Raw genomic sequence first — 18603 nt, 5'->3', positions numbered from 1 at the left:
AGCAGAGAAAGGGTCAGAGCACAATTATGAGAGGTTAAACGCTTTTCCCTTCGCTCTTCAACAGCTGGAGATGGAAATGAAAAGCGATGGAGGCTGTGCAGTGAATGGTGTTTGGGAGCCCACAGTGCACCAGCACAGGGTGCTCAACCCCTGATCTAACACACACGTGCTGCATGAACTACAGGGCCGCAGCCGATGGCTTATCTGTATGGTGAAGCCCAGGAGCACAGCACGCTTTGAAGTGCTAAAACGAGAGGAAAGGAAGATGGAGAGAGAGAAAGAGAGAGAGAGAGGAGAGGGAGAAAAGAGAGAGGGAGAGTGAGAGGATAGAGGGAGAGAAAGAGTGGGAGAGTGATCGAGCAGGTCTTTCCTGGGAAGATGCTGCAGCCAAGCTGAGCGAGTGTAGAGACCCTTGAAATAAGCAACAGATCAGAGGAGCCTTTACCAAAACACGAGTGAGTTCAAAAACGGAAGTTTCTGCTTGTCGGTTGAGAATCAGGGTCGGCGCGAGAACCTGAGGTGCATCAAGATTCCACCAGCAGGGAAACACGTCTAGACCAGTAACGGCGCCCTCGCTGTACCTTGCAGAGGAGTGACGTGATCTTCTCGTGCGTGTTGTAGTGGGGCGATCTCGTCCAGATGATCCGGATGAGGCTGAGGATGTGGGTCAGCTTGGGCTTGACCCGGTGAGGTTTGAGCTGCGCCAGCTCCTCACACGGCCCTTTCAGCAGCGACAGGAAGGTGAGGTTGGACTGGGCCTGCAGTGAGCCGTCCTGGAGGAACGTGAAACACGTCAGCTGCAGTTCTGAGTGAGTTCCGTGAGATCAGCTTAAGATGCCGTGATTCAATTCCTTTCTGAGTCACATTCAATTAAAAGCAGGTAGTAAACAGTATCCAATCAAACCAGCTTTACAACGCCTAAAATCACTTCACTTAATCTTCTACTTGGGTTGCCTCAGTAAACCCATTTCAATGACTGATGTAAATTGAGCAGCATGTTAAGTCATTTCATGCTTTGCAAAGGTCCAGTAGAGTTCTGCTGTCAAAGGCCTGTGGTCCGGCATACTGCTGAGTCCACCTACAGTCTGAACATTAAGAGCAGCGATTAGGTAAAACAAAGGGTCAATCATCTTTGAATGTCTCATTATTCCACTCTGATTTCACTCTGACAACATTGATTTTCAAGGTCTCCAGAGAGTTTATAAAACAGAGGCCTGCAGATGCCCGAGCTCTCACGGTCTGCCCTGAATTAAGCTGAGGGTTTAAGGCCTTGGCTGCCCTTTCACACTGATCCAGGACCAGCAAGCCCTAGACAAAACCAAGTCTTATTCATGATCAGTACAGACTACAAGTACTGGCCTGCGGAGAAGGAGTGATGTGAGGCGTAACACTGGGCATTCAGACAGAGCTTTTGGACATGGTCTGTCTCCTGATTTAAATGAGCAGCCTAGCTGACTCATCACAGTAATGCCCGACTACAGCGCGGCCTCATTTCTGAGGGGTGAGGAGAAGTTGTTCAGGAGCTGCCTATAAATCATCAACACTGAGCGAATGTTCTTGTTCAGACCATTACCCCTGTGCATAGCCTCTCTGCTTTCTCTCTCACTCTCACACACACACACACACACACACAGACACTCACACACACACACACACACACACACACACACACACACACACACACACACACACACACACACACACACACACACACACACACACTCTTTCCTGTACCTGGATCTGCTTGGCCATGCTGCAGAATGCAGGTACATAAGGGGACTTGGAGAGCTCCAGTATGGCCTGAATGTGGCAGACCCCAGGTTTCTGGAGCTGCTTGGTGATGTCAGACAGGTCAGCACAGCGGCTCTTCCAAAAGGTGATCTCGTCCAGAGGACCAGCGTTGTCTCCAATCTCTATCTTCTCCTGTGCTTTTAGCACCTCCTTTATCTGACGTGTCCAATGGATCATCACCACTGAGATATACAAAAACAGAAGCAGCTTGGGTTTTACACAGAAACACTTCCAGATGCGCACTGTGCACACTTCTACATGATACACCATCAAACAGGATTAAACAGTAAAGCACATCTCCACCAGTACCTTCTCTTACCCTATACCTTTACTGTATCCTTAGCTGTTCCTATAGCCCAAAACGGTCCCTTTACTCCAGGTACCAACCCCTTAAGGCCCAATTCAATACAGTTTATTTAGTCATTGACATGGTACTACTAAAGCCACTGGACAGAGTTGGGCCTGTACAGGGCCCCCAGGCCTTTGAGAGCCCCTGCCTGGCTCTTACCCTCCAGCCTCTGCACCACACCCTTGTCTCTGGCAGCTCCGTCTGGGCTGCACTGCAGGGCGTCCATGGGGATGTAAAACACTGTCCTTCCCTCTAGTTTAAACTGGCAATCTGTGGAGAGCAGGACACAATGCAGCGGTAATATAACACTCTAGAGTGAACCCATGTCAAAAATCTCTTTTTTTTTTTCTGAAAGTACACCCCCCCCAACACCACCACCAAAAAGCGTCACAGGTCACTAACTGATGAGTGTTTGGGCAATGTGTTCCAGGAGACCACACACCACTCTGTGCAATAACATAGCACAATACAGCCCAATAATGCAGCACATTATCACATCACTGTTCTTATTACACCTCATCATTTACTGCATTACTGAGCAAATCGATTTGATAGCACAACAGGTTTGCAGCCAGGGGAAATGTAATGATATGAAAAAATAAGGGAGAAGCAATAAAGGTTGTTTTGATGTGTTTGCACGTGTGCTAGCTGAACACTGTCACTACAGGGCTTATCACTGCTGTTCCTTTCCTCCTCACGGCCCGGTCTGCTGTTCCTCCCCTCCTGTTCCTCACGGCCCGGTCTGCTGTTCCTCCCCTCTTGTTCCTCACGGCCCGGTCTGCTGTTCCTCCCCTCCTGTTCCTCACGGCCCGGTCTGCTGTTCCTCCCCTCTTGTTCCTCACGGCCCGGTCTGCTGTTCCTCCCCTCCTGTTCCTCACGGCCCGGTCTGCTGTTCCTCCCCTCTTGTTCCTCACGGCCCGGTCTGCTGTTCCTCCCCTCCTGTTCCTCACAACCCGGTCTGCTGTTCCTCCCCTCTTGTTCCTCAAGGCCCTCCTGTTCCTCACGGCCCGGTCTGCTGTTCCTCCTCTCCTGTTCCTCATGGCCCGGTCTGCTGTTCCTCCTCTCCTGTTCCTCACGGCCCGGTCTGCTGTTCCTCCCCTCCTGTTCCTCACGGCCCGGTCTGCTGTTCCTCCCCTCTTGTTCCTCACGGCCCTCCTGTTTCTCACGGCCCGGTCTGCTGTTCCTCCCCTCCTGTTCCTCACGTCCCAGTCTGCTGTTCCTTCCCTCCTGTTCCTCACGTCCCGGTCTGCTGTTCCTCCCCTCCTGTTCCTCACGGCCCGGTCTGCTGTTCCTCCCCTCTTGTTCCTCACGGCCCGGTCTGCTGTTCCTCCCCTCCTGTTCCTCACGGCCCGGTCTGCTGTTCCTCCCCTCCTGTTCCTCACGTCCCGGTCTGCTGTTCCTCCCCTCCTGTTCCTCACGGCCCGGTCTGCTGTTCCTTCCCTCCTGTTCCTCACGGCCCGGTCTGCTGTTCCTCCTCTCCTGTTCCTCACGGCCCGGTCTGCTGTTCCTTCCCTCCTGTTCCTCACGGCCCGGTCTGCTGTTCCTCCTCCGCCTTTCTGCCCCTTTTCCCTGCTGGACTTCTCTACACTACTGTGCTGCTTGGCCATTTAGAGAGGGGATGGGGTATGAAAATGTATAACTGAGAGGCATGAAATACAATCGCTGATGGGAATAAAAGTCTGAAAATCAGAGAGAGAGAGAGAGAGAGAGAGAGAAGAAAAGAGAGAAGAAAAGGGGACAAAAAAGTGCACAGCACACTCAGAGGTGGAAAGATTAAAGGGAAAAAGGCAGAATATCAGTGTGAGCAGCAGAGCGGATGGCTCTTCCTGCGAGGGTGGTTATGAACAAGAGAAATAAACAGCAGCAGGGCAGGAGACCACAATGACAGCGTTCGATTGGCCCTTACAGAGAGAACAAAGGCGAAGGAAGAGGAAACACAAGAGAGGGAAATAATGAGACAACACAGAGAGGCAACTGAATGAGTCACAGGCAGCTACAAAAAGATGTGTACATATAGGTGTGTGTGTGTGTGTGTGTCCATGTGCGTGCACACACGTGTATGTAATATTGAGAAGGGAGAAATATGAGTAAAAGTATATCCTGACCCGTTTGTTAGTGTAGTAGCCTTACAACATCTTACAATTTGTTCAGTTATGTTTCTGTAAACTTCCACGATGTTAGTGAATGAATGAAATCTGTTCTATGAATAAAAGCTTTTACTTCATATCTTAAGCATGAATAGTGCTAAATTGTTGTTTTTGGATTAGACACAATGAGTGAAATAAACACACCACTGGCATATCAACCATGCTCTTGAAAGCTAAATCTGTTTTAGTATACTCTGTGTAACAACATTATTACCTTATCAGGAGTCCACTGTGTAATATAATTTTTATTGCATTAGTGTATTAAAACAAAGCTCAAAGAAACTCGCTGTCCGGTGTTTTTGACACAAAACTGCAGTCCAGATCCTTCTCCTCCTCCATAACGTTTCTATAGCCTTAAAATGTGCAACTTGAATTGCAGGCATACTGACTTTAGCATGATCTGCAGAAATGCATATTTTAAGGAGAGAAAAGAGATTTGGGAGAATGGCAGAAATGACTCCATGATTGGGCAGGGTGCAGTGCACCAGTGCCTTTTGCCCAGGTAAGAATGGCCTCTGATTGGTGGAAGAGTGATTTGTGTTTATTCAGGGCATGTAAAAGGTGATGTGGGTGTGCTGATTGGTGTGATTAGTCTAATAATCGAACCATCACAGTGGAACAAAGTGCTGGGTGATTACCTCTGAATGTTGGCAGTGCAGGAAGCCTTGGGCCTGCATTTGTGGAGGGGCTCAGATTGGGAGTCTCTGGATCAGCCTTGCTTTCTTAGTGCACAGTAATAAAGCTTGACATGTGCATTGGGAGTCTGACTTCAGATCAGCTGTCTCAGGAGCTTATGAAATATGGATATGGGCCTTGCTTTGACCGGCACAGAAAGTGAGATAAGAGCAGCCCTCTGGCTACACAGTGAAAGAGCCATTCAGAAAGTCCAGTGAAGTCCACGTGAAGAGAGAGAGATCAATGAAATCGTCCTGCCCACACTTGGAAGGTGAAGAAGAAACTACTCGGCAGCAGAACCTGAACTGTTGGGTGATTTTTCATATGTGTCATATTCATCAGTGAATAAAATAAATAAAAGTGGAATAAAAGTGTGGTGCCTATAATAAATCTGAATGTCAGTCAAATTACTATTATTTGTAATATGACCTGCAGATCATTTCGAACCTGATTGGTCAATCTGTGTATCCAAAAGGCCAATCACAAAATATTCACAAAGAGAATATTATTGCATTATTCTTTGGTGGTGGTGAATGTGTCAGACCCAAATGTGTCTCTAGGGTTGCTCTTATACATTATGTACAGCCTAATGATAATCGAGTATGGAACAGGTATCAGCACTGAATCAGCAATATAGATCTGTTTATTTACAAGAGGAAAGGAGAGTGTTTCGGTCATGTGCTGTGGTGGTGTAGCCAAGACACTTTGGGATAAAACCCCAGTCAAGTCATGCAGGTTGCATGTGACCAGCAGAGATCAGAGGTGCATGTGTCCACCAGAGAACAGAGGTGCATGTGTCCACCAGAGATCAGAGGTGCATGTGTCCACCAGAGAACAGAGGTGCATGTGTCCACCAGAGATCAGAGGTGCATGTGTCCACCAGAGAACAGAGGTGCATGTGTCCACCAGAGATCAGAGGTGCATGTGTCCACCAGAGATCAGAGGTGCATGTGTCCACCAGAGATCAGAGGTGCATGTGTCCACCAGAGATCAGAGGTGCATGTGTCCACCAGAGATCAGGCCTAAGAAGGTGGCTCCAGAGGGAAGTTCTTGAGAGTGGTGTGATGTGAACATTGTGACTCGTGTCCAGTACCTGTGAGTTCGGTGAGGAAGCGGTCCATGTGTCCTAAATATGTGTTCTTGATGCTCTCTGGCCAGGACTGGCTGTGGACGACCTGTGGCACGTACACACCGTTCATGAACCTCAGCAGGCTCTCCATAGCCCCTCCCCGTACTGTGCCAAACTGCACACAGTTCTGGAAGCTCTCCTCCGTAATCACCGCCTCCTCCTCACGTATGAAGTAGGCCAGCTGCTCTACCTCCTGTGCCAGGGAGGAAGAGAGATATAGAAAGAGAGAGAAAAAGAGGTGTAATATTGCCTAATCCACAGCGCTAATTGATCATCAGAAGCCTTGAAACACAAACGAGTGATTGCTTTGTGGCTGTTTTAAAACTAAAACACTAGATTTACTAGAACTGAAACAATGATTAATCACTGATTGTTACAGATTTGAACATTACATGAAACAAAAAGAAATGCTAAGAACTTTCAAGAATGAACACAAAAACTGTGATGTACAACTCCTGAATAATTTGCAGCGTCATCCGTCACTTGTGATGTATGACTGCTGCCCTGATCCAGTGCCACATTTCTCTGCGTCCCAGAATAGAGCTGGCAGTACCTGGCTTGGGATGGAGTACTGCACACACAGGCCAGCAAAAGGGTCAAGGTAGACAACCAGCATGATGATTGTGGCATCTGTGATGAACTTGTCCACGGCTCTGTTATTTTCGTCTGACCAGGAATCCTTCGTCACACCCGACAAAGCCACACATTTTTTTAACCGCTCCCCCTGCAAGGTGTAATCAGCACGGAAAACAATTAGCATTGGGTTGGATCCCTATATATATATATATATATATATATATATATATATATATATATATATATATATATATATATATATATATATATATAATTTAACATAATTATTTTGTTAATAATTCATGCAATTTCACATTAAAACCTAGACCATCCTATTTTTTTTCCTACAAACCACAATAATCACACTACATCTGACAGTATTGACCTTTGTCTATGATCTGATCCAGTGCTCTGTGCTCACCAGCTGCCATTTCTACAGGGTCTCCCAACAGGGGCCATAGGGGTCACAGCATGTAAATGCCATTGCACTTTTTTCCAGCCAGAGGGCTATAATTAATTATAATAATTCCACTGATGCAAAGGACAGAGTAGCAGGTTCACTGACCCATTCCCTCCCTATCACGCTATGCGTTCTAGGTGATTCTCCTCTCCTGCTGCTATTTCCTTAGGAAAGGCAACATTTGTGAGCAGAGGTTATCTTTCCTGTTTAAGTATCAGAGAAAAATGAGCTTAGAACTCATCCTGATGTCTGCAAGAACTTGTGATACTGATTACAATTCCCTGTTCCCACCCCGAGTGAGAGCAGCTGGCAGAAGAGAAAGGCGTGTTTCCATTGGCCGGATTGTGAGAATTTGCTGAATTTGTGCGACCAATGAGGCATAGTAAATGAAGACAGTCCAAGCATAACCTTGTGTAGAGGAAAATGAATCAACAACTCTCTCACATTACCAGAAGAACTAAATAACACAGATATAAAAGCACTGATTACTACGCCAGGACTTTGGTCTTTAAAAATTCCAGCAAGTGAAATTATGAATTGCAGATTACAATCAGATAAGAATCACAATCAGCGTGAGGTATTTCATCAGTGACTGTGTTTTAAAGCCTCTAATTTAGCACAAATGAGTGAATTACTAGGCTTTTGATGTGTGGATCCTCTTTCTCTGGCACTGCTGAAAAGGTCTGGTCAGTCTCCTCTTGAATATCTCCTACTAACCTCACACACCCGCACACACACACGCACACACGCACACACACACACACACACACACACACACACACACACACACACACACACACACACACACACAGCAGGTACCAGGTTAATGAATGAGTCATATTTTGTCACTGAGTGATTGTACAAGAAAATATAATTAGCAAAATGAGTAATGTATAATGCACTATTTATAAACCACTTCATCATTAAGAATTGTATCTTTACTCTCTTACCTGGAGGCTTCGTTTCTGAACCTTCTAGGAAGGACTCATTTGGGACTGGTGAGGCTGCTGCACTCTTGCCCTTAGAATGGCCCTTCCCTGAACTAGAGGGCTTAGATTTACCTGAGGACAAACGCCCTGGGCTCTCCGGGTCAGCCATAACGAGAGATTGCTTCAGCTACAAGGGACGAAGAAGAAGACCAATCACAGAAGACCAATCACAGAGAGCAGATGCGCTGCCCGAGACTGGGTCATACAGCAGTGGACTCCTCCACCAGCTTCACAGTTGTACTTTAATTTTATTAAACCACACTCTGTGTCCAAATGGAAAGTTAGTAGTTGGCAGCTGGACTCAAATCCAGTCACCTTAAACTCTACAGTGAGGTCATGATGTAACTTAAAATTACTTTGGTTCCTGAAGGAGGGAATCTGATTGGTTCTGTTTCAGCCAAGAAGTAGCAAAACTTCTGAGTGACAGTACTACAATCTAATGCATATCTGTCCCCTAAGTTATGAGAGCAGCAGAACATAAATGGCAGACTTGTATTTGAAATATTCTCTCAACTCCCATAATGGCGGGTAGCTGCCAGACTGGTAGTGCAATAAGTTCCTACACAAAACTACTCAATATGCTGTGCTTCTGTGCTACAGAATGCCTAACCGAACACGTCCTTACGTATGCAATCAGCATCATTTGTTTTGTTGTTGTTGTTTTTAAGCTAGTCTTATTTGCTCAATAAGAAGTTTGCACACCGACATTTAATATAAATTAATTATACTGATTTCATTCACCATGGAAGGTTAATTCAGATTACAGTTTCCACTGTCATACAGTCTAACTGAAACACATCATAACGTTTAATTGACAGAATGCTCCTGTTATGCAAGACATGCCTAATCAGCCTGAGAGAACTGCAAAGTAATTAATCACAGATAATGAATGCAAGCAATCAATTAGAAACACCAAAACATTTAGGCCAAAATCTATGTATTGGCCTGAGAAACAAACAGCAGCTATTAAGAGAAGGCTTGGGGCCATTCTAGATACTACAGTGCTGTATAGCCTAGTAGCCTCACATAAGGAAACATGGATGAGTGAAATATCTAAAACTAACAAGAGTGCAGAACAAAAATATATATGGTTCATAAACAATTTATTTGATGTTACTTCCTCCATTTCTACCTTTGCTTGTCAACAATTGTGGCATCTCTTAGATTACCAAAGCTTTGATTCAGTTCACCAGTTGTCAGTTTTTTGAAAACTGCATGTGATAGAGAAGACACGTTATTGCAGACAAAGCTAAAGTCAGAGAGAACGGGAGAGACATTGTAATGAAAGAACATTTACAATAAGCGGAGAAACTTCAAACTCCGCTTACATCAGAATTGAGCCGCAGCGAGGTTGACATTGATCAATAACATTAATATCAGCCTGTGAAGCTCATTGCTTCGGGCAGAGACAAAGTGACTGCTACAGTGACAAAACCAACATTGTTGGCAGTGTGTGAGGATTATTGTAGGCAAAGTAATGCCAGTATAAGCCTCAAAAGCTTTGAAATGTAACTCCTAACACTTGCAGCAAATTCATGTTGCTCACTCTTCATTACATTAGCTAAGTGACTGGTCGATGCTACCCATTAAAAACTCAGTCAGTTGGTAAGTCAGCACCAGGTATTTTCCAGTGGCTTTATCTCCATTTCCTTAACTGGTTAAATCATTCTGCAATAAGATTTGCATTTCCTGAAGGAAATACATAGTGCTTGAAAAGAGATGTAAGTCTGTGTGTGTAGTGGGTTTGAGAGATGTGTGTGTGTGTGTGAGAGATGTATGCACGTTAGTGTGTGTGTGTGTGTGTGTGTGTGTGTCTGTGTGGAGAGGGTATGGGAGAGATGTTTGCGTGTGTGTCTGTGTGGAGTTGGTATGGGACAGAGGTGTGTGTGTGTGTGTGTGTGTGTGGAGTGGCACAGAGATGTACAGGATGTGTGTGTGTGTGTGTGTGTGTGTGTGTGGAGTGGCACAGAGATGTACAGGATGTGTGTGTGTGTGTGTGTGTGTGTGTGTGTGTGTGTGTGTATGCGTTGTGTAGTGGGTTTGATAGACATGTGTGTGTGAGGGATGTATGCATGTTTGTGTGTGTGTGTGTGTGTGTGTGTGTGTGTAGTGGGTATGGGAGAGAGATAACCTGTGAGGTAACAGGCTAATAATATATCCTGTTAGGTAACAAGCTAACAGAAAAATCTTGTCAGGCAAAAGGCTATTAGAAACATTTGATGGCGATACAGAAACAGTATTGCATGTAATATTTTACTCTCTCCCAGCAAACAACAGATATTTTACAGTAACATATGTTGTTTTCTTAGTCAGTTCATTTTTACTGTAATCCGCTTCATTTGAACTTTTTTTCAAATGTGTGCATTTTTGACAACATACTGTCTACACAATGATATTTACTGTTAGCTACTATATAGAATGTAGATTAGACAAAAAGGCATCAGTAACAGTTTTGCAGTAAAGGTTATATTTTACTGTATATGGGATATTACTGTAAATTGTAGCCTAACCCAAAAAATAATTACTGTAATTGTAAACATAATTAAAAATACACATATACAAAAAAAGCCACACAAGGGGGAAAAAACTGGATACAAAACTGAACAGTCTTATTACGTGTAATCTAAGTGGTCTTCAGCAGTTGGCCACATGTTTTCAACATGTTTTGACAACATGTGTTGTGAAAAGCGCTATACAAATATATTTGATTTGATTTGATTTTCATCCACATTGCATCTGATGTTGGCCCTTGTCATGTACCTGGGGTAGAAAAGCTTGGTATGACTTATTTACCCCTGGCAGTCTTCAGCTGAAATGTCTCTGCATTGTCTATTGCATCCAGAAGGGACATTTGGTCATGGGGCTGATGATCATACACCTTCCACCTCCAGACTGAAAAAGTTTCTTAGTGGGGTTGAGAAGAGGCGAATAGGGTGGGAGGAAAAGGGACATCACTCTTGGATGGTCTATAAACCAGTTTGTGATGACATGAGAATGACAGAATGCTACATCACAAATGTCCTCGTGTTTCCTCCCACCTGTTCCCTTTCTGTTTCTGGAACCAGTTGTTGGTAGAGTTCATTCAAAAAACAAAAGAAGGAGGTCACTGTTATAGGGACCAATCTGGCATTTGTGAAGGACCAAACCAGCACTTGAGATTGCAGGACAAATTGTTATATTTGCTCCTCTCTGACTGTACTTCATTTTATTTCATTGATTTATATGTGCAAGAAATGTGTATTACAATAATAGCTTTTCAGCTGCCTTTATTTTTGCAGAACTGCATTTTATACAATATTTAAGGTTTTGAATCTTAGGTTTTCATTTTTGACATGATGTGTGCAAACATTTGTAAACAAAACAAAAATTATCCAGAATTTTATTATTGGATAACCTTGTGTTTATAGAAAATGTAAGCATTATAGAAACATGTAAAATGACTGCATTTTGTGCAAAAACAACACACATTTGTATTAATTGTATAACCTCTGAAGACTGATGTTGTGTTTACTGTATTTTTGAGTTTTGAAAATGTGACTACAGATTGGACAAAAGGATGTTAGCAGTCGTAAAAAACTGTAATATTAATATAGGCTATTTTCCAGTAGCAAACCATGACCATTAAACTTGGGCCCGCTCCCATTCCTTCACCCCCCCGAAAAGTGGTTCCTCTCCTCAACAAACTAGCTAGCGGTGGTACGCTAAAGCTAGCTAGCATTACTACAGCGGGCGGAAATTATCATACAGTTAAGCCCGCTCACTAAGAGGGAAGATATGATTGGTCAATTTTACTGTCATTTGAAACTGGTATCCTGATTTATAACTGCCTGGCCCTCTGTAAATGCAGGCCCACCAATCATCACAGTCCTGATAGAGGGAAACACAGGCTCACAGACTTCCACTTAACCCCTCACCTTCCAACACAGATTGAATAGACACCGTTGAATAATTTATTTGCTTATATTTTTATTTTTGTAATTGTTTAGATGTCGATTGTCAAACTGTAAGTAGATAAAATAAAATTGGATAATTATATATATAGGGTGTAGAGGGCCCTGGTGGTTCCTCACTGCTATTTTCTAATATATAGCCTATTAGAAAAATACTGTCAGGTAACAGGCTAATAGAAAAATCCTGTCAGGTAACAGGCTATTAGAAAAATCCTGTCAGGTAACAGGCTAATAGAAAAATCCTGTCAGGTAACAGGCTAATAGAAAAATCCTGTCAGGTAACAGGCTATTAAAAAATCCTGTCAGGTAACAGGCTAATAGAAAAATCCTGTCAGGTAACAGGCTATTTAAAAATCCTGTCAGGTAACAGGCTAATAGAAAAATCCTGTCAGGTAACAGACTAATATTAAACTCCTTTCAGATAGACTAACAGAAAAAAACAAATCTATATAAAAACCCTGTCACACAAACTAACTTTTTTGAAATCTTGTGAAATAAACCAATAGAAAAGTCAAAAGCAGAGCCAGTTTAAAATGAACCCTACCTTTAATTGCAGCTTCTGTGTGGTGAGAAGGATGTATGTGCGAGCGCGTGTGGGGGGGTGGGGGAGACATTCAAAAATAACTGTCACTCTCACTGCTCTATGGGGCTTATTTAATTATTAAACTTAAATTTATTAAAAACTATAACTCTGATCGACTCCAAAAAAGGTTTGAACGGAGTCTGTACGTTAAGTGGTTCAGGCCGCATTCATTGCAGAAATTTCTTCTTCTTCTTCTTTTGGCAATTCCCGTTTAGGGGTCGCCACAGCAGATCAAACTCCTCCATCTGGCCCTGTCCTGAGTGTCCTCCACTGGCACACCAGCCACTCTCATATCCTCTACCACTGCATCTATAAACCTCCTCTTAGGTCTACCTCTCCTCCTCTTGCCTGGAACTTCCATCCTCAAGACCCTCCTACCAATATATCTCTCCTCCCTCCTCTGTACATGTCCAAACCTTCTCAATCTCACTTCTCTAACTTTATCTCCAAAACATGCTACATGTGCTGATCCTCTAATCAACTCATTTCTGATCATATCCTTCCTCATCACTCCAAATGAGAATCTCAACATCTTCATCTCAGACACCTCCATCTCCCTCACCTGTCTCTTTGTCAGTGCCACTGTCTCCAGTCCATACAACATAGCAGGTCTCACTACTGTCCTATAGATCTTTCCTTTCATTCTAGCCGACACCCTTCTATCACAGATCACCCCAGACACTTTATGCCATCCACCCCACCCTGCCTGCACTCTCTTCTTTACTTCTCTTTCACTTCCTCCGTTACTCCGTGTCCTCGACCCTAAGCAGGTAAACCGTCTGCCCTCTCATTCATACACAAGTACTCTGTTTTACTCCTGCTCACTTTCATCCCCCTGCTCTCCAAAGCACATCTCCATCTTTCCAAGCTCACCTCCACCTGCTCCCTACTCTCACTACAGATCACAATGTCATCAGCCAACGGAGAAGAAAAATAAAATAACAAGAAGTATGAGGAATAACAATATTTAGTTTGAAAAGCTTGAAAAGCACTATAATTAGGTCTTTCTGAAATTACAATAAAGTTGTTTATCTAAATGTATTCGAGCTATGTTTGCTACCTGTCACACATTATATGTGTCTGGTCTAAATACATCAACCCAGCTACTCTCGTTCATCTGAACAGTCTCCTAGTTAGCGTATCTAGTGCTATCATGGCTAGTCAGCTAGATTAGCTAGATTAACCTTGCTAGCTAACGCCAACTAACCTTGTTAACTCGCGCATAGCTGGCTAACTAGCTAGCAGCATACGTCTTACCTGTAGAGGTATGGAAACTCCTAAGTCCTGACCAAAGGCTGGACTACAAGCCCACAGTAGCTTCTGTCGGACGGTTGGGTTTTGTTTAGCCCAAAGATCAGTTGCTATGGCAACGACGCGCACACCCTGGGGGACAGTGCTGACATTAAACACCTTTTCTTATGTTTTCTTATTAGAACTGCATCAGTGAAAATGTATAGACGCAGCAGCAATTCACGCTTTTATCATTGGTAATATCATTGTAATATATATGTTTTGTTTGTATCCACACGTAATACGATCTTTTTAATTTGCGCGTGTCATTGTCATATCAAAGTTTGAAAGAATAAATTCTGGTTCACTAAAAAGTTGTTTGTTTTAAACTAATATTAAAATGAGGCAAGTTTGTTGTTTAACCATATGCTTGCCTCGGTGATGCTATTCGCTTATCAGTGGGGACTGAATTAGGTTTAATTCAAAATATTTTTAAAGGAAGTCCTTGTCTTTGCCGCACATGACTGAATAACTTGCCCAGCTGATGTCTAAGCACTGAGGCGGAGAGACTTGTCTTCTAGAGGAAAACAAGCCAGTGGGCATTTTCTTAAATTTACTTCTGAATGTTTTCATACTCTGCTGCAACACTATCCAACAAAAAGTGCTTAAAATATTCCAGTACAGGACTGAATGTATAGATGGATGGATGGCCCGACATTGGAGCGCTTTAATAATTTCTAGCATACTGTTCAAGGGTACATGTTTATTTAGTGTCCAAGAGTCTCGTCTGTCATTTTAACCACTAACGTATTCCAACCTTTCGCTTTTAAGAAGAAGCAGAGTAGTGTACAAGCCCTGGCAGCACTGTGCCAGATTGTTGACTCTTGAGAATCTTCCAAACCTCCTTCACGTTTTTAACCGGCTAAACCAACTGTCTTTTCCTCTGTCAGAAATCTCAGGAGCAGATATCTGAAAGAAGTTATTACTGGATTCTGTGATCTTTTATTTAAAAATGGAAGACTAAAGCTTAGACCATAGATGTGGGTTGAATAGGTTCAGATAATGTCACTCATCTAGAGAGCGTTCGTCCCATAATGCATTTCTCTCACTTACATCTGCACAACCAAAATATTTTTTTATAGAAAGAGGACCTCTGGGGTTGACCTCTTTTACATCTGCAAATCAAATCGAATTTGTGCGAAAGACAACATTTTTACAGTATTTCCTCATACAATTTACTTAAAAGAACGATAAGGTTTGTTCTTATAATTAGAAAAATACTTCTGCGAGGAGCCGAATGGAGGATTGAAATTGAGGAATAGAGCAAATATAAATGAAAGCCATAATTACTGTGCTTGGCCTGTGTATTCATAGTGCACCTTTCAAGTTTCTAATAGGCTAAATGTCACAACAGATGCTATGTTGAACTATCTAGTGTTGGGTCTAGAGCATGTAGGAAGCTTAACAGCTTTTTTCTTCCTGGAATCGGGACAGTAAACAGTGAGAAACGTGTAACATTCATGGCGTCGAAAGAATTTTAAACATAATTTGTACATTTCAACATATAACATTAAATGGGCCATCTCATTACTAGAGGAGAGGAAAGAGCTGATATTTGTGCGTCTGATTAACGTGCCTCTTGAGGAGAAAAGAATTACTGGCCTTAGAACAGAAAAACGTTATAGCAGCATTCATCCTGTGCAGTAGTAGCACAAGAGGCCAGGACTGACTGGCAGTTGTGTGTGTGTGTTGGGTGTAAAGGGCTCTCTCTGACTGAACAGGAAGCATGAGTCAGCAGGGGTGCTAATGCAGAAATGACCAGGACTGATGCACTCTCACTGAAGAGCCCCAGGCTCCGAGCAACGGCGCCCATATGAGTGCTTCATATTATCTACCACGCACACACACACAGGCCTGCACCCAGGAGATCCCTACTACCATAGTTTCAATCTCCAAATATGCCTTGTCATTGCTAACTACATCCTTACAAACCGCTACACAGAACCCCAAATGAATAGTTTATGCCTTTACGAAGGCGGGCTTTCATCTGATATACATGTGGTTGCATTTCATACAGTGAATTGGTGACGGCTGTTGTGAAGATGGTTTGGAGGGAACTACAGTATGTGCTGCAGGGCTGACTGGGTGTTATTGCTTCCTCGGGGCCGTTGTGCATTAGCTGGGAACAGGCCTATGTCCAGCTTCAAGCCCTGGTGTTGTTCAAGTGAACAAACGTACCCCACATTTATTGCTTGCCTCCAGAAATAATAATGTCAGCTTAACGTATGTGTGTGTCCAGAGAGAAGCACTGAAGCAACCAAACAAAACAACCAACCCTCAGCCCTTTTAAGAAAATATGATGTTGCGTAGACACTAACTCAAGATTTTGTTTATCTTTGTTGTAGGTAAAAACAGCAGGGAGCCCCATTTTCATTTTTTTAAGTCATTCGTTTTATTTCTCAATAAATCTTTTATTGAGAGGGAAGTCTAACAAGTTTAGCTTATAAACTGCAACAGAAAGCAGAGCTTTGCAGAGGCATTAAAGTGTGGGGAAATGTGACTTTTAAGGGTTGCTGGATCATGCATGTTGAAATCACTCTCGACATTTTATTCTTTTTTATGCTTTTAGATTTAGTATTTTTGCCCTTTACAAGCCAAAATATTCACATATTTGGTTATTGATACTGTACTTTTGCACTAGTTTTACATTTCCAAATCCAAGGCACTTCAAAACGGTCTTCTTGACCACTTGCCAGTCCAACTTTTTATTGTGTTATCTTGAACCCAAGTATGCATACAGAATGGGTTGAGAGTTTCTGTACTGTCAGCGTAAAAACAAAACCAAAACCTGCTCTGGTGACTATTTGAACAACCTGGAATAAGCAATAATAATAATTTCACTGAAATGTCTTATTCTCCATGCGACTTTATTACAAAAGCAAATTATACACATATCCATATTTGTCCCTGTAGTGCAGTCAAATACATTTTTTATACAGAACAACAGAATATCAAAAACATATGAACTGTGCTAATGTAAGAAGTGACAAACCGTAATGAACTACATTTTAAACGTGATTCTTAACAACTCTAAACGAACAAGCGTGTCATGAGGCCACAGCCTCTATTGATCCTGGGGAGGCATTAAAAGATTAAAAGGTTTATCGTCCGTCTACACTGTCGACAGCGGTTGCGAGTCATTAGCATCATTAGCATTAAACGGCTCTCATCAATAACCCACCGGCTGAGCAATCTCTCCCCCCAGGAGACTGCTCTCGGAGCAGGGACCAGCTTGCCAGCTTGGAGCCTGACCCCCTGGAGATCCTGATCTATTTGGCTATGGATGTCCTTAGGCAATGAGAGAGAGAGAGAGATGGAGAGGGAGAGAGAGGGGAAGAGGGAGAGAGAGAGGGAGAGAGAGAGAGAGAGAGGGAGAGGAAAATGTGTGGTGTGAAGGTTGCTGCACCTTTGATTTGATGCTAGATGAGCGTGCTAGTCTTGGGAACACCAATGCTGAGCCATTTTAGCCATGTTAACAGAACCGCTCATGTCGCTGCGTTTGGATGGATATGTTTCTTAGCATCTGTTTTTGTGTGGATGTCTACGAGTGTTTCACACTGTCCTGTGTGTCTCCAGCTCGGTGTTGGCGTGAGCGTTCATGTCCATGTGTGTCAGCGCAGTGTTCATTTTTGATAGCGACAGAGAGAACAAGCAGGGTCAGTCTGCCAATATGAGTAGAAGTCAAATTTACACACAATGACAGAGATCCCTGAACAATCTACCAAATCTCTCACTAGAGTGAAAGTCTCTCACAGTGCCACCATCAGTCAGCGCCCACCCTGCTGGGCCTGTTTGTTACAATATTAAAAAATGAGCTGCAGGTGCTAATGAAACACTTAACACATTACACACTACATTCTTTATCCAAAATTCACATGTGATCACAGTTTCATCCAATCCTTAACCAAGTCTATTCCCTAAGAAAATGTATTAAGGAAAATACAAAAAGGTGATACATAGCACTTACACTAACAGGGAAACAGTGCTAAATATTTACCATTACCAGATGAATGTCTGGTCAGCTGAATGACCACTTTGGTCCTTTAGCTTATAAGAGTACCTGTATGTTAGCCATTGTGGCTCTACAGCTCGGCAAGAAGCATGGCACTCTGGGCCAGGTCTAGCGCCCCCCACAGGAGCAGAGGCCTGGTGCGGTTCTCCTTCATTTCCCCCATCCTGATAACACAGGGAAATTGGCCTGGTTCGGGTCCCAGGCCTGGTTCGGTTTCCAGTCCTGGTTTGGGTCCCAGGCGTCCTCCACACCCAGCTCGGACAGCTGTTTCTGGGGCAGGAGCAAGAAACTCACAAGCTCACATAAGTCTTAACAAGAGCTTTACTCAAAACCCATTATCTCGAGTTCCTCCCTACCAGAAAACCACAGAGGGAACACAAAATGGTGCGAATCAATTATGCAGACAAAATTCAATTTATAAAGCAACTAAAATCTCAGCCAAAGGAGAACTCTAAAGATGAAACATTTATGACCCTCATGACAGTAAATGGCCTAATATCAAAATGCACCATTCTCCAGACAGATGAAATGAGTAAATGAAAACACAAACAGAAAGGGTGGCACCATAAATCAATAACACCGTAAAAGTTTGTTCTCCCTCTTCTTTGTTGTCTTCCGTTCCTCTGGAAGTGTGACAGATGCCCTTGCTGGC

At 43.3% G+C, this 18603-nt stretch overlaps 1 protein-coding gene across 1 annotated transcript in view; it reads right to left on the bottom strand.

The window, feature by feature from the left end:
• dnah2 (dynein, axonemal, heavy chain 2) overlaps positions 1-12652 on the bottom strand; it is a 111678-nt gene extending 99026 nt beyond the window's left edge. The window contains 8 exon segments of the mRNA XM_076987292.1: positions 582-773; positions 1735-1973; positions 2300-2410; positions 6056-6284; positions 6645-6815; positions 7763-7839; positions 8078-8243; positions 12611-12652. Coding sequence (XP_076843407.1) covers positions 582-773; positions 1735-1973; positions 2300-2410; positions 6056-6284; positions 6645-6815; positions 7763-7839; positions 8078-8225 — 1167 coding nt within the window. The 5' untranslated portion in view covers positions 8226-8243; positions 12611-12652.
• Between the last annotated feature and the right edge of the window lie 5951 nt (positions 12653-18603).

This window comes from Brachyhypopomus gauderio, unplaced genomic scaffold, assembly GCF_052324685.1.
Source record: "Brachyhypopomus gauderio isolate BG-103 unplaced genomic scaffold, BGAUD_0.2 sc52, whole genome shotgun sequence".
Lineage (NCBI taxonomy): Eukaryota > Metazoa > Chordata > Actinopteri > Gymnotiformes > Hypopomidae > Brachyhypopomus > Brachyhypopomus gauderio.
Note: the sequence above shows the minus strand (reverse complement) of the source record. Positions and strands in the feature narration are given on the sequence as shown.